Source organism: Coffea arabica, chromosome 2e (assembly GCF_036785885.1).
Source record: "Coffea arabica cultivar ET-39 chromosome 2e, Coffea Arabica ET-39 HiFi, whole genome shotgun sequence".
In the NCBI taxonomy this organism is placed as follows: domain Eukaryota; kingdom Viridiplantae; phylum Streptophyta; class Magnoliopsida; order Gentianales; family Rubiaceae; genus Coffea; species Coffea arabica.
In genome coordinates this window covers 71,431,288-71,447,616 of record NC_092313.1, presented here as the reverse complement: position 1 = coordinate 71,447,616, position 16,329 = coordinate 71,431,288, and the positions used below count along the sequence as shown (strand labels likewise).

Sequence of the window (16,329 nt, the reverse complement as noted above, 5' to 3'; positions counted from 1 at the left end):
TGTAAGGATTAAGAATTTTTAATTTATTAAGGAGGTCAATGTAAATAAAAAAGAGGGATTAAAAAATTTTAGAGTGGACAATACAGATAAGAAAGAGAATTTCAAAAACATTGGGGGGCAAAGTTGATAAGAATGAGAATTTTAAATATCTTAGGGGGCAAATAAAGGAGCAACTTAAAAATTTTCAAGCTTTATGTCTAAAATAAAACTTTCTCAAATTTGAGGTGGAGGGAGATAATTGTCTACCCTCAACTACATTTGACTTCGCCAGTGACAACTAGGGATGGTAATCGAGGGGAGGGGGAGGGAGAGATGTAGGTAAAATAATTGAACGGAATAATTGGGTGGACTGAAGGTTCAAATTAAGGGGATTCTCTTTCCGTTTTAGATAGGGCAAGGGAAGGAAGGACGCCCCGTCCTCAATCCCCCACCACTAAAATAAATTAAAAAATGTAAATATTTATATTTAATTATATATACACACACATTATAATTACATGTCAATATTATATGCATCTATACTATAATTTGAGAACTACAGATCTCATTTGTATAATAAAATGATAATTTGGTTATTTTAAGTTTACGTGAATTTTTTTTAAACATATTCTAAGTTGTTTACCAAAAAATAAAAACCAGTATGATGGTTATAAATTTATATTTACTATTAAATGTGAAGAAATGAATTAGAAAGATCAAAATGATTTTTAACCTTGATTTCACATCGAATATTTATTTAAAAGTTTCAAAGAATGATTTACAATGTTGCTATTGATGTTACATATGTAGACAAATAATATCAAAATGAAAAAAAAATCATAATCAACAAAATCACACATCTAACTATCCTCATTTCTGCATTATATACACTTCCTGTACAGTGCGTTTTTCTTCTTTTATGATGCTATCTCAATAAAAGACCTGAGGGGATGTATAAAACTCGCTCTCAATAAACATTGGTCTCAAATCTTTTTCTTGACACATGAACTCCAAGGGAAAGGAAACCAGAAATCCTCTTACTGACTCCAACTTTCTAGTTGGATCCATAAGAATTACTTCCCCATTCTCAAAATGTTCTACCTTCTCAGGGGCTACTCCTAAATCTATGGTAGTATGCCCAACTTTCTCCCTTGAGTTACTCATAGCTTGTCTAAAAGCAGACCTGCATTTTGGACCATGTCAGTTGTATATGTGAGAAACCATCCAAGCGAGTGAAGACAACAAAACAAAGGAAAAAGAGAAAAGCAAGAATATAGACACAGAACCCTTTTTTACCTTGAGTGGATAACGTCATTTGGGATGCAAGCGAATACATCTTGGTAGATCCTGGCATTTGACTGTTAAAAAGAACATCATTAGTTGCTTCTTTGGAAGGTGAAGAGAAATCAAGTTTCTATTTAAAAGGGAAAGGCATAACTTAAGAATTCTGTGGCTTAAAATATCAAAAGTTAATCAAGCTTCTACAATCTGCTTCTGTACCCAAGGATCTTTTCATTTTTTTCCCCTAAACTTTGTGGAATAAAATTCTGAAGCATCACCACACCTTACATTTTTTGTGTGATGCTCAATCTGTTGAATCCTCTCCCTAGTTGGTCTGGGACATCAACATTTTTTGGCAAATAGATTTAGGCATTGAAAATTAACTCAATGTTTGTGGTTCATATTTGAGATATGATCTTGTCAAAGATTTCAAAGCTCCAAGAACACGTAGTGGATAAGATGATTATTGGCAGTTGAGAAAGCTAAACCGTGTGACATGCAGATTATAACCCCTTCCATGACCATATAGCTATATGAAGCTTTGTGGACTGCTTTTCCTCTCAATGCCAAGGAAAAAGGCAGGATATTGACACAATTTTGATACTAGTGTGTAGAATTATGTTACCATGCTTTCAATTGCTCTAAACCCTATATTCAGCAGCGACTCAAAAGTTTGTGAGTAAGACGGAGAATCATTATGCTGTATGTTCAACTGTTCAGCACCCTATATTCAGAAGGGACAAAAACACTTTTACTGTCAAGTAGACAATGTATGAGTACTTGACACCGAAAAGCTATCATTTAATGGCAAAATATTCTCACCCTTGCAGTTGCCATCCACAAATCCTTGTATGTACTGTCAATTATCGGATCTCTGATTTTATCAATCTGGCAAACATCAAAAGATGGATGATGCATGTAAATATCTTTTGGTAAAGTTGATTTAAGCTTATAGAACAGCCGTAAGAATTATCGCGAGGTTTTTAAAAAGAAAAATTCTAAAATCTGAACTAGCGTGCAAAGTTAAATTGTCAACAGTCAATAGCACTAACCTCCCCAGAGCACAGGCCTAGATGCTCCGCCCACAAAGAGATCCGTAGGTTGAAAGAAAATTCTCCCGCCTTCCATGAGTTCCCATTCATTGATGATTCCACTAAAGTTTTATCTTCAATGAGCATGCCAATCTAAGAAAAGAACGTCAGTGTGAAAATTATCATTTTTACTTGCACTAAGTATAGGCAAAGGAGTTCAGCAAGTGGACTTGTAGAGATGATTGGGTTCAGGAGAATGCTGATAGATAAGCTGCAGTTTCTTTATCCAGTGAAACTTATGGACAACCTAGAACAAGAAAATATCATACATTTTGCATTTTTGAGTTCTGGCAGAGATAGGGAGTCTACAGGGTAAGGTGAAAAACCAACTACACAAGATACATTCAAATTGAAAAAATTAAGCACTGGTTTGATATCATAGAAGATTGTTTGGTGCTAAAGCAATTTCTTAAACATGCATAAACGTTATCTTAGTGACATATTACCAAACCAATGAACCAATCAAATCAACTGATTTCATGTCTCAAGGCAACTGAATATAAAACTAAAATTAGTATGCAGTAGCATGCCAAAACTAGCTGTTTAGCTTTCAATCTTAACAGCATTTACAGAAGAACTTTGTTGTTGTGAGTATTCATGTCCAACTGTCAGAAACTTGCCAAAAGTAATTTCACAGTATCTTGCACATGCCCATATAAATTTCATTAATACAGGAAGAATAATTTCATTCATAAGTAGTAGCAGAATTTTATGGTATCTATGACACATGAAATGATAGAACTTTCATTCTGCAAGTCTGTCCAAAACAGAATGTGCTCACCTCAGAGTCTCTTGACCCAAGTAGACTTCTGTCATTAATGTTTGCTGATCCAATCAGGGCTATGCAATCATCTATAATCATCAATTTACTGTGGACATACACCTAGAAGGAAAATGATATAGAGTTGATTAAAGAGAATAATTAATAGCCAACAATCCAGTGTTAAACCATTAATTTCATCTGGGAATAATCTGGACAAGCAATTTTTGACAAAAACAATTATTCACTCCTAGCGTAATATTTCATCCCTTATGAAGACTTCACCAGTGGAGTACTGGAAGTAATTTGTGCTAGAGTATGTCGCAAGTCTGAATGTGTTGATGGGCTAACTTCCTAGATTAGTTGTTTTGTTAAGTACTAGATCAAGGACTGACGTTATTAAAGTAAGAGAACCAGAAGAGTACTGTGCTAGGATTATCTAGGGCACTCCTAAACTGTGGATCAAGGCAGTTTACTTAATGTCCTGGGAGTGTGCAAGACAACGAGAAAGGAAAAAAATACCACTAACATAGAGAATTACTAAGAAGACAGACAGGAAAAACTCCATAGAGTACCAATAGTTGAGTGTATTTGCTTGGCATGGTGTGGCTGTGGTGCTAAAGGATCAAAAGCAAGGTATTCCGTCAGGATGTGATGAAATGCTAAAGTATGTAGATCTTTAAGTATGCAATCCCACTCAAGGAAGCATAATACATTAATCAGTTGAAAATCTGTATGCAAGATATTACCTGACTTGTGACCACTGGACCACCATCAGAAAGCTTGCCATGGTTCCTTAAACCATAAAAAGATAAATAGTTATCTGTTTCATCACCCAGCAAAGAATAAAGGTTGTCTAATATCGAGTTTTTTGGTCTGGAAATTGTTCGATACTGCCAATGAATGATGGCTCGTACGGTTGCAGCACCACCATCATCCAGACCTCCCTGATACATGACAAATAGCCGTAAGAGGCAACAATACAGAGTTATGTTATCTTGTGGAATGAAAATCAGCCCTACCTGGAAGCCCGGTAAGAGAGGAATAACAACTATAACCCTGAAACACTGACGTTCTTTGTGTGCTTGGAGTATACGCTTGTACAGAGCATCCAATACACGGTTCTGAATGGTATCATCACCCGAAAGACCTGATATGAAAAACTGATTCTAAAAGCAGAATCCCACAAATGACAGACATAATTAGATTCATTTACATTTTTTCTTTCCACCACTCGTGTAAATGACAAGAAATTAAAAAATTAATGACCAATCTAGGCAAGGAAACTAGCACAAGCCAAGCTACATGCTTATGAATTAACTTACAAGATTATATTACTTTCTTGGGTCCTCTGGTTAGTTTGTCTTCTTTCTCAAGGACCAATATGCTTGTTTTACTGACTCAATACAAATTTCTCTCTACTGATTTAAAGAACTGGTCCTTTAGAGATTTTGGCCACTGAAGGTTTTCACTTCCGGAGAGTTTTAGCCATAAAAACATTTAACTGCCTGCACTCACTTTCTTACTGTCACGGCATGCTATATTTTCTTAAACAAATAAAGCAAAAATATCTGCGGAGATGCACCTGTTTCTGACACCACCTTTAAGTACTTGTGCCGAATGAGAATTTGAAAATATCTAATTCATTAAAAAACTCTAAAGGTGCATTTTCAGGATAGATTTCAAGTTGAAAGTTCCCTTAACATTCTCAGAAAACATATACAATTAGCCTTCTTTAAGAAGCCTCAGAAATCTGAATGGGATGAACGGACCCTGTATCAGCTAACAACATACAAACTTTCCACACTGCAAGTATTTCCATAATCTCACTTATCTATGCACCTCCTTGACAAGTATACATGGTTTCTAATTGCCAGAAGCTTTTATGAAGAAAGAGTTAACCATAAAGAGAAGACATCACATCTGAGTTCAAAAATATTTCATCACAAATCAGTGTGCTAATGTCAGAACCTAAGATGAATCCCTGTGCTAGATCAACTAAATTTATCCAGTGTCTCAGAGCGTCTCAGAGCATTTCTTGATCACAAAGGTCTTATTACTGATCTCTGCATTTGACACAACGAGGATTTTGCCTCATGAAGTTAATCAATATTTAGTTGCTTTTGGACAGTTCATTAACTCCAATGCCCGATATTTAAAACATCAAGCTTTTTTTCTGTAACTCCTAATCCAAGAAAACTGTCTAATAGGAATACATGGAAGACGCTTTTGCAAAGAATTAAAAAACTTAAAAGTCCAATTTATTATCCATATTGTCGCTATTTTTGCCATTGATATGTTAATGATTGAAGCCAGACCAAGATATGTTGGTCATTTCTCCAAAACTGACTCAGATACAGCAGCATATAACCACTTTTATAGTAATTCAGATAGTTGATTTCACCTCTATGTAAATGAAGTGTTCCGCCTTCTCTATCATAGAACAATAAGCTCTGTGAATGCTGTCTTCAGTTCTACTTATTCCAGCAGACCAATTGCTTACGCTTCTAATGATCTACAATTTATCAGAATGAAAACCACGAGTGAGCTCAAATTCAGCACATAACATTCCAGAAAGCAAAAGTGTAACAAGACTAGAAACAGTTATACGACAAGATGTTAAACTTTTTGATATAGGAGCCATTTCCTGAAGTTGGAAAGAAACAGCATTGTGTTTCATGCCCAATTTCTCATTCTGTAAAATATTCCTCTACCCTGTAGTTTACTTTCTCTTCTCACAAGGCTTTCAGATCTGAAATGGTGGTTCAATTCAGAATCTGAACACAAAAATGGTTAAACAGTTGAAATTTGAAAATTAAGAGCAACTTGTTTCTGATACAGAACCTTATTCTTAGTCAAGAACTCTGTTTCTGAAACCACTAATTCTTTTACATATTTTATATAGAGTTTCTTTTCTTACATATTGTAAGTTTAAAAATAGTTAACTTCAAACAATACTATAAAAATCTGGAAGTCAAAAGGAAAAGGAGATCAATTTTGCGGTTAATACAGTAAAAGAAACATGTAATTGAATTTTAATGGGGACTACATCTAACCTGACAGTAACATGTAGTACGAGGACCCACTTGAGTTGCTTCATCAGGTGAAACAACCTGACAAACTCGCTCTTGTCTTTCCCACCAGTCATCTGAATTTTCCAAGTCAGATGCTCCAGCTTCATCCTTTTCTGTTTCAGGTTAAAAGTATGTGATCAAAATTCGTCTCAAACGACTTTCAATTTAAGGTCTGATACAGAAGATCCAACTGTGAATTTATGGAAGGCGAATATAAAACCTTCTTTGGCCTCATGCTGATTCGGTTGGTATTGATCGGAAGCTGGCACACTTAATCTGTCATCTAAGCTGGAAAAGTCAGGGCCATTAGCTTCCTGGGGCAATAGCAATGGGACATCTTCTAAAGGGGACTGTGAAGAAAATGAATCCTGTCTGTCTAAGTAATTATTATTCACTGGAGTAGCCTTATCTTTTATCTCTATCTCCTCACTCCTTCCCATGTAATGTGGAAGAACCATATGCTGCTGAGGCATAAGAAGTGGTATTTGTTGTTCATCTGGAGCTGTGTTCCTCTGGATGGATAATCAATGCATGAGCAATTGAAATTTTTTACATAGAATGCATAGTAGATGTAGATGTAAACCTTAGCATGGTTCCAACGCTGAACAAAGTGCCTGGCTACATCTCGACATGGTGGTCCCCATAGAGCACAATGGACATCATGCCAAGGCATTCGAGGGTACTTTCTTCTCTCAAGCTCGTCTTTCATGGTGTCTTCCCAAGAATTTGGTTCAGATTCCCTGAATGAATAGTAATTGTTAAAAAGGAAGCTGATAGCAAACCTTAGAACTGATAGACAAGGTTCATATGAAATTTGTGAAGAATTAAGAGGACAAAAGTACACTTGAATGCATAAATACTGAAAACAGCACACTAGCTTTCAAGAGTTTGTGAAAATGGAATCTAAATTAGTGACGAGTGATATTGCACACTTCTACAACATATTTTGAAAAAGTGGCCATTCCAAGAAGAAGTCATTGTTTTTGTTTTTTAACTAAGTTAAATTAAGTCATCCTAGGTAATATTATGAACAAACTGATGTAACGTGAGAGTACACAATTCCATTCCTGACACATTTTTGGCATCAAGAGATCAAGGTAAGTATGTTGCCAAGTGCTTTTCTATAATAAGTAATATCATAGTTCAACCATTTCTAGACATTTCGCTAGGTTGACTCAATCATATATATATATATGCATCAATAATGATTCCTGATTCCTGATAATCAGTCAACCATATGCCATAAATGCATAACTATTGCTCAAATGCATCCATTCAGCTGATAATAAATCATCTATGAGCTACAGATCAACTTCCAGCTCTACGTCAATCTCTTCTAAAATAGAAGTCCACATGAATCTCATCTGTCACTAACTACCATCAATTGACAAGTTAAAAGGTTGGCATGCTCACAGAAATTCTAGAGTACCAGTTGGCTGAGTAAAGAAGTACAAGATTTTTACCTGGGATTGTAGTAGTCCTTTCCAGGCCATACAAAAGGGGGGTAGTCTCCCACTTTATGTTCATTCGTATCATAACGCCCAAAGCATAAATCCAGTCCTCCAAGAAAACAAATATAGTGATCTACAATAACCAGCTTTTCATGGTGTGACCTGATTATTTACAAGGCATTGAATGAGTTCACATGAAAAGGGGGAAAAGGATAATACTGGAAAGCTTTAATGACCAAAAAATAAAAAAAATCTGCAACAGCTGCAATATGGACATTTGAAGTCAAATCACACGAAAATTTTCAGTTTACTGCTCAAGTAGTTGCATACCATAAGTAAACACCAGTTGGAAAACGGTTAGGGTAGCGGAGAACTTTGATATTCTCATGGATGCTAAGAAGCTTCCTTTTACTATACGAGCTGTTAATTTTTAAAGCTACAGAAACCTCCTTGTAGAGAAGAATGTAAATCTGCAAAAGCACAAAATATACAAATTCATGAATACCAAGTACTTGTGGCCATTGATGGTATATGCGTTAAAAATACTAAAAAATAAAAAGATACATCTTTCATATCTCCTCACCCAAGGAGAAAGGCTTCTAGATAATTTCATTTTAATGCAGCTCTCAAACATGAGGATGACATCCTTACAAGTATCAAAAGTTGAGCTGCTTGACATGTTGATGGATGAGCTATAGAGTAGTAAGAAGGTGAAAGACTAAATAGTCATTGAGAAGAAAAAGGTGCTCCTGACTTAAGACAAGAGCATGGCTGTTGCTAAATTTGATTGTACAAAAGGATCCACATAGCATACCTCATGTAGGCTGGGCTGAATGCTATGTTACATTTATCTGACTTATTCAAAGTCAAGAGAATACAAAATAACATGCAAATATAGTCCAATTGGTAAATTTCCTTTGTTTAGTGTAGCTATCAAGATACACATTTAGTTGAAATTAAGAGTAATGGGTCCACAATCATTGTTATTAGATTTCAATCCCTAAAGGAAAAAAGGACTTTTAATTCTCTGAATCACAGATGCATGACCATATATATTGAGGAGGGCTACCTATTCTGCAACTACAGAGAACTAAGGCAAGTAGTGAAATTAGATACCGAAAACTCTTACTTGATCAACTTCTTCTCTAAGTATTTTTCATAAGAATACTAAAGATTATTTACCCAGATAGTTTACAATTAGGTCTGCAGGATGATGTCATCAGTATTCAAAAGAACCTGCAATTGTATAAGCTCGTACCACAGCACTCAGATACTTCTTATGCTCTAACAAAAACCTCATGCCTCTAAACTACAAAGCTACCCTTCATATGAAGCACTTCCTTTAGTTGCAATCTTAAATTTTTCAAATGCATAGTTTATCATGTAAATAGAGAAAGTAAAAAAAGTTGGTCTTCTATTTTCACCTGAACCCCTTCCTTTGCTTTGACTTCAAGCAGCTTGTCAAGGCGAGAAGAGCAGTGTTCGTGGAAGGGACGTCTTAAGTACAGTTCAGGGCAAAGCCACCATCCAGTAATATATATCTGTAGGCAACTTCGCGTCACTTTAGGTCTTAGCGGTTAAAATTGGCACAAATTGAAGCCAGAATGTCATATAGCAAGATGAATATTAAACCTCGGATTTTGCTTTCTCTATGGATGAAGCAATTGCTTCAAATGCAGCTTTTCCATCTATAAACCATTGAGCTTGAGTCCCATCCTCAGTCAAGCCCCTTTGAGGAGCAAACGAATCAAAACGGTGATAATGGCACCAACCTTCAGGAGGACTAAGACCAGCATTATTTATTGCTGAAACCCAATTTCTGACTTTAGCATAACTCGTGCTTCTTAAGTCAACTCTACGACTTCCACAGGAAACCTTTGTCCATTACAATGATGATAAAAAGTTAAAAGCCTGTAAGTAAAGTTGACAGGCATGAAAACTATTTGGGAAAAAAAATTTTGTTTGATTTCTAATGCTAACAAATTCCCTTAAGGAGGCCCTTTCTAATGTCATGATTTACACAATAAAATTGAGGCATAAGAGATCCAAAAAAAAACCTAAGTTAGTGTATATTGTGTGGCAAAGAATAATAAATACTTTCTTATTATATAATTGCAATTCAAAAATGCATGATTATCTTATACCAAGCACATCAAGAGCATAGCAAGAGCAATCTAGTCTAACATACTTCGAATATAAAGAAGGCTAGTTAGCATGATGACAGAACAAGCTAGAGTATAAGTTCACAGAATATTTCATGTCTTGAAACTAAACCATCATTTGTACCTTAAACGTGTAATGCAATGGGTTTCGTTTCTTTATCTCTTCAGCCAAACATGATCCATCCTTTCCATCTAAGCTTGAAGCTGGAAGTACATCAAAGACAACTATATCCAATGGGCTCGTGTCAAAGGGATCCTTCAGCAAAGCCAAGAATCCAGGCTTTAAGACAGCCCAAACCTGTAAGTAGATTGTCTTTTGTCATGCAATAAAATAAACAATCTGAAAATTAAAGCCCAGAAAGTAGGAGACATTATTGAAACAACAATTCAAGGCACTTAATTGAAGATTCGTTGATCCATTCAGTCAACAGTAAATTCAATAATGACATGATCAAATCCAAACCTGAAAATTACCTTCAAATGCCTATGTTTTCAAACCCAATCCTGCTCATATGTATATCCATCCACCACAGAGTGAAATAAAAAAGAATCATGACAGAACACAAAAATCTGAATTTTAGTGAGATACTATCAGCTTTACAAATAATAGTGAGCATAGAATAATGGCAGCATAAGTAACTGTGACCAACAGATGAATAAGATGAAAAAGTTATGAGCACGGACAAATATTTCCATCATAAAAATCTAAAGTCACAAATTAACAAATTCTGTCTTTGTTTATCAACCATAAGAAAAATATCTCCATATGGTATTTCCTTTTAGAGAAGAGCATAGTTAATACAATATCTGAATATCAGCTACAGGTCATTGAATCCAAAATGAGAGGACATCACTCAAGTATATTAGTCTTTGAACATAAACCAGTAGCCGCAACAAGAATTACAAATAAAAATATCCATACCCTTGGAAACAATGTAATTCGACAATACTATTTGGCTTTCCAAAACAAATTTTCAAATTTGTTTTGTTGAGGAAACGACGTGATTCAGCAAATATCTCATATAGCCTGAATTGATTTGAACCTCCAGTTTTGATAACCACTAGGTAAAAACTGGGAAAAGATTCTTTCTTTGGAAAAATATCACAGACAGAGGACTACTAGCAGCAGAAAGAGTCACAGCAACAGATGAATGTTTCATCAAGATTATATAACACTAACTGAATCAATTTAACTTAAAAAAGATCCACTGTTAGCTCATTAACTTTGTAGAAGACTATATGAGTACTCTTTGAACCTCCACTGCTACAAAAACTATGCCTAACTAGTTTACACATATTCATGCTTATACCAATACTAGCAAGAGCATTTACCTTCTGCCACTTGCTATTACAACAGCCAGTCCAATGACACAAGCAACACCTTGCATATGCTTCCTCCTTTGGCGTCCTTGACAAATGCTTAACCATTACATAATCTTCTCTTAGCTTAGGACCAAATTCTTGTGAAAATGATAATTTAGAAACTTCCAAAAACTTGCAAACCTAGAATTAAGAAGATAAGTTGCATGATTATCAAAATATATCAGTAATAAAACACAAAGAACTGCTAAAATGAAAATGAAATAAGAATATCTTCAAAATATATCCTTGGGGAAAAAGAGATTAAAATACCATAAAATCTCTGTCACTATGATGTATAAGTGGAAATTTCAGCTACTTTCAGGTTTACTATTGGAGCACAAACTATTTATCTTAGTTTTGGGTCTTCTTTATTTTATTCAGATATTTGATAAACTGCAAAAAGAGAAGCTTTCATGATTTGTAGCTTGAATATATCGCAGATAAAGAAATGGGCAAGATAACATACAAAGTTTAATTTCCTACTCCTGGTAACGTTAGTGAGAACAGCCATACTTTGACCAAAAGCTTTCAGTCCTAAAGTGAAATTTCACACTACTTCTTGTACATATAATTGTGAAGAGAAAGTTTAACAAAAACTATACATATAGCTGAATCTATCTCATAAATAAAGAGGAAATAACAAATAATTCAGAGATTAAGAACTTCAACTGTTTACTTCATATATAGACCAATACAAGGACATTCTCTATGCACCTCTCTAGTATTGACAATGTCCAAGTTACCGAAAAAATGGTCTAGATAGCCTTGCATTGCAACTTTTGCTTTTTCTGAGACAGTCTGCTGTCTGCTCAATGCAGGACGAATGATTGACAAAGCAGCTCTGGATGGAACATTTCTGCAGGAAACCAACTCTAGGAGTTAAAACATCCCAAATTACTCAGGTGTAACATTCTACTTGAAAAGCTAAAGGATTATACCCTTGCAATCACCTGTTTTTAACACTTTCATCGGAGAACATAGGCACAGCTCCGTCATCAGCTTCATCATCATCATGCATTACAGCTGTATGATCTCCAATTCCAAAGTATTGAAGCCATTCCTTAACCTTTTTGTGCAAAATTTATATACAAACCTTAGCATATTTTAGGCATCATCCACAAAAGGAAATTATATAATACGTACCATCACTGTAAGAGATTAAGAACAATAAATAGTTATCTGTTTGCAACTGTGCTTAGATTTAATGCAGAGAGAGAGAGAGAGAGAACCTGCTCTTGCTTCTCATGAAACTCTTCAATAATGGCACGCTTCTTCAGTGCAAAGTGTAGATAAAAAACTTCTGAGGCCTTCTTCAATAGTGACCACTTAAACTGTCAATTGAAGTACATTTAATCAGCATGCAATTTGAACTCTATTGAAATCAGTAAAACCCAAACAGACAGACTTTAAAGTCTTCCTTCTGCCAAAAGAAACAGACAACAGAGACGGACACACAGTACACATAGAGAGAGAGAGAGAGAAGGCAAGGAAAGAAGGAAATGAGAGAAGTTCATTGCTAAAGCAACTATGATTAAGAAGCATATGAAAAACATCCTTCAAATAAAAGCTATCACAGGATAGAAGCATATACTGAGTAAAGAAATTTGACGATAACATGTTTAACACCAAAAGCATTATTCAGAAATTATACCAAGTGGTTAAAAGCAGTAAAATATTCTTCAGCAAGGAGTGTGTTGTTAAATGTTAACTCATGAAAGACAAAAAGATCCGACAACCTTAGCATGATCAGTTTCTGGTTCTTCTAAACTATAACATACACTAGCAAAACACTAACCAATCAGCTTAGTTTGGAACATCTGAAGTGGGGATAGCCCAGCTCAAAAGCTCCAGTAAGGATTAAAGAATGAGTTATCTAGCCTCTACAGGCACATAACAGTTTAAGATTCAATGGTCTGGAGAAGAGAGACTGTGCTAGTGTTTTCCATCACATGAGTTGCAGTCATGATTTCCTTGACTTGCTCAAAAAAGAAAAAAGAAAGAAAATATAAATTCCTGTAACTGCAAGTACATTTTTTTTTTCTGGTCCTGAATCTTCTCATACATTTCGTAACACTCATGCTTCCACCTGCCTTTCTGTCTCTAATATTCAATTCCAGGCATTCACCATGACCTTAATGCATTAATGGAATTTTTTTTAAAAAAATTATCAATTCCTTCTCAAAACAAAGCTATTTTTCCATTAAATCCTAAAAATCTACAAACTGAAGTTCCCTTCACAAGCATGATGTGCTGACGGGATTGAAAAAAGCCACCTTGTCACTGTTAACCAACACATTTGAAAGATTCACTTTTTGTCTCAAAAAACTTAAAAAACATCTTCAGGTTCAAAAGGAACTCTATCACAATTTCCAAAAGTACTTTCAGCATCATTTAAATTCAGAATGTACCTTCTGCATCGTGACAAAAGTTCCACAATCAAAAGAACTTGAGAATTTTCATATTGCTATGATTTATTATACTAATCACATCCTCCATGTATACCTACCCCCAACAATAACACCAACAACCGAAAAAATGCATGGAATATCCATACTCATAATTGTACATGAACATTATGTAATTGTCGAAAAATGTTGGAATGCATCAAACAAGCAATTAGCAGCCCAATTTCCGATAAATAAGTATTAGTGTATAAGAAATAAATATAGATTTAATTCAAGTATAAATTCCACCAAGCTGCTTATACATAACCAAGTAAATTATCGACCAACCAAATATTTGCATTGGAACAAAGGTGTAAAAAAAGAAGAAGAGAAAAAACTCAAATTCTTTCCATTAACAACACACAAAAAAAATAAAATAAAAAGATAAAACAACATTTCTTCTTATATCCTTTGCAAACTTATTCAATACCAACAAGAAGAGCAATAAAAAAATTGCCCCTCGCATAAATATAGTAAAAATAGCCCCAAAAAAAAAAGAGACCCCGCCATATGCGTATTATAGTATTAAATTCTAAAAAAAAAATGTGAAATGCCGTTCGCGCCATGCGTACATAGCTACTTCCTCAAATACATATGCCACATACAAACATGCACATAAATGCATCACATATATTATATTCTGATTGGAGAAAACGTAAAAACCAAAAAAAAAAAAAAGAAGAGGAAAAGAAACGAAAAAAGAGTCTGGACCTGTTTGTATTGGACTTCAATGGTGTATGATAAAAGCAATGGGCTAATTTCCCCTGCGTCCGGTCTCGACAACGAGACAATTGTCGCCGTCGGCAACTCTTCAAACATTCTCGTCGTCGTTTCCCCGTGGCACCGGAGCGAGTGACTCGATGACATCGCCGACGACGATGGAAGCTTCTCCGGGATAAGTTTCTCCGTCAACATTTCTCTTTTTCTGAATTATTCAGTAAAAATAAATAAGTAAACGTACAAATAAATTCAGAGGAAAACCAAAAGAGCTCTAAGAGCAGAAAGAAGAAACAAAAAAAAAAAGAAGCGTAATATATAGTTGGAGAAGAAAGACAGAAAAGGTGACGTAAGGTTTTAGCCTTTGGGTGCGGGTGCACGGGATTTCTGGGAAGGAAGGTTTAGATGGTGACACGTATGATCCATACATCGTGATCAGGTTGTTTTATACACGTGGCGCAAGCAGGATGGCGGTCATGAAAAAATAAGGTTTGGTTGGGGGCGGTTTTAGTGGTTCGCGAGCATTTGAACTGGGGAGATTAAGGAGTAATCATGTGATTAAATGGGAAATGAGCTGTTTTAATTTTTAAATCCCTTCTTTGAATGGAATAGTGAGACTTTGGTGGAAAACTGTCTTAACTGAAATGGGTGAAATGACGATTATGTCCTTGTGTTCTTTTCGCATATTCTTTTAGGGTACTGATTCGCTTGGGAGCAAATTATTAATGAGTTTGGCAAGTTGCTTTTTCAATTTTCTTTTGATAAAATTGAGATTTTTCTGTATTCATTTGGCATTTGTAGCATATACTATGATTTATTGCCAAATCAGGTCTTAGCTCACAAAAATAAAAGCAAAGAGAAGAAAAAAAAAAGGTGAACCAAGTTTGGCACGAATTAATATATAGATAGTAAAAAGCAAGTTATAAAACTCACGAGGAAAATGAAAAAGATTTTTATCATTCGGTTTTATTGAGCTAACTAGATTGCAGATTATTTGGGGTTAGAATTATATTGGAGCTAAAATGAAGTTTTAAAGTAACTCAACAACAAACCAAAAAAAAGGATTATATGAATAATAAAATATATAAAAATTTGCATGATATATTATCACTCATACGATATTTGGGGCCATATTTGCGCTTGATATTGTATGTTTTTTATACAATTTAATCTAATATTTTGAGTTAGTTATATATATATACATATATATATGAAAAAAGTGATTATATAAAAGAAATGACAACATTAAAAGTACAGAAATGTTACTATTTTTTTATTGCAACGATAACATTTGTATAACCTATTCATGTCTAACATAAGGGAAGTGGGAGTCTAATCGACGGAGTTCCGTCCAAAAAAATCACTTAAAAGCAACAATCACGATTAAATGACAAGTATAATCTTGACCTCCCACCCCATCATGACAAACAGCATGGCATAGAAGGTTCCTTAAAGTAAGTAATGGCATTGGAATTTGATTTGGAATATTCTCATATGTTGAAGGGAGCTAGCATGTCTGCTGAATCAGATTTCGGCTAGTTCCAATCACTCAAAAAAGGAAAAGGTCAAATTTCTTGAAAGTGGGGGCTGGGACTGAAAGTGTAAACTCTCAAGGCTACAATGAATCAATTGTAGTCATTTCAAGAATGAATTGTCGAATACGGAACGTGCCGAGTAGAATCCAGTACGGAATATCCAATATTTTTGTGCTTACAACCGAGAATATGCTATAAAGGTTGTATATTGCTTTTCATGGTTAGGTACCCTTTTATGCCTTTAGTATTTTAGTAATAATCTTTGGATCCAATCCTTTAGTAGTCTGTCTCAATTAGCCAACCGATTCCTATGTTTTCCACCCGCAAGTAACAACATCTCCCACCAAACACTAAAGGGATTCTATAATATTGCGTGCTGAGAGGGAAATTTGGTGTGCATATATGTTAATGGAGATGGGCAGGATAATCATCAGAATGGATATGATACACAAACTCTTCTATTGCCATCAACT

General features: G+C 35.0%; 1 protein-coding gene across 3 annotated transcripts; it reads right to left on the bottom strand.

The window, feature by feature from the left end:
• Positions 1–701: 701 nt before the first annotated feature.
• On the bottom strand, positions 702–14,812 carry LOC113732918 (phospholipase D zeta 1). 3 transcript variants are annotated; one of them, XM_072080922.1, is made up of 22 exons: positions 14,316–14,803; positions 12,390–12,491; positions 12,111–12,226; positions 11,875–12,016; positions 11,131–11,301; positions 9,923–10,096; positions 9,269–9,511; positions 9,061–9,177; positions 7,967–8,106; positions 7,649–7,798; positions 6,769–6,925; positions 6,406–6,697; positions 6,168–6,298; positions 5,516–5,626; positions 4,134–4,280; positions 3,861–4,058; positions 3,133–3,234; positions 2,313–2,444; positions 2,083–2,148; positions 1,886–1,984; positions 1,276–1,337; positions 702–1,162 (listed from the first exon to the last, which is right to left on the bottom strand). In XM_072080922.1, exons 1-22 carry the CDS (start codon positions 14,517–14,519, stop codon positions 910–912), a joined length of 3,309 nt encoding a protein of 1,102 aa, XP_071937023.1. In that variant the 5' UTR covers positions 14,520–14,803; the 3' UTR covers positions 702–909. The 3 variants fall into 3 exon arrangements, with proteins under 3 accessions (XP_071937023.1, XP_027114761.2, XP_071937024.1); XM_027258960.2 differs by lacking the exon at positions 1,886–1,984 and having other exon boundaries at positions 14,316–14,794; XM_072080923.1 differs by lacking the exons at positions 702–1,162; positions 1,276–1,337; positions 1,886–1,984; positions 2,083–2,148; positions 2,313–2,444 and adding an exon at positions 2,451–2,598 and having other exon boundaries at positions 14,316–14,812.
• Between the last annotated feature and the right edge of the window lie 1,517 nt (positions 14,813–16,329).

Coding starts and splice junctions, on each gene's coding strand:
- LOC113732918 (XM_072080922.1), bottom strand. CDS start 14,519: ATGTTGACGGAGAAACTTATCCCGGAGAAGCTTCCATCGTCGTCGGCG. Junction 8,107..9,060: donor AAGCAAAGGAAGGGGTTCAG/GTGAAAATAGAA, acceptor GTGCTTTTGCAG/ATTTACATTCTTCTCTACAA. Junction 4,281..5,515: donor AACACTTCATTTACATAGAG/GTGAAATCAACT, acceptor TTCTGCTTTTAG/AATCAGTTTTTCATATCAGG.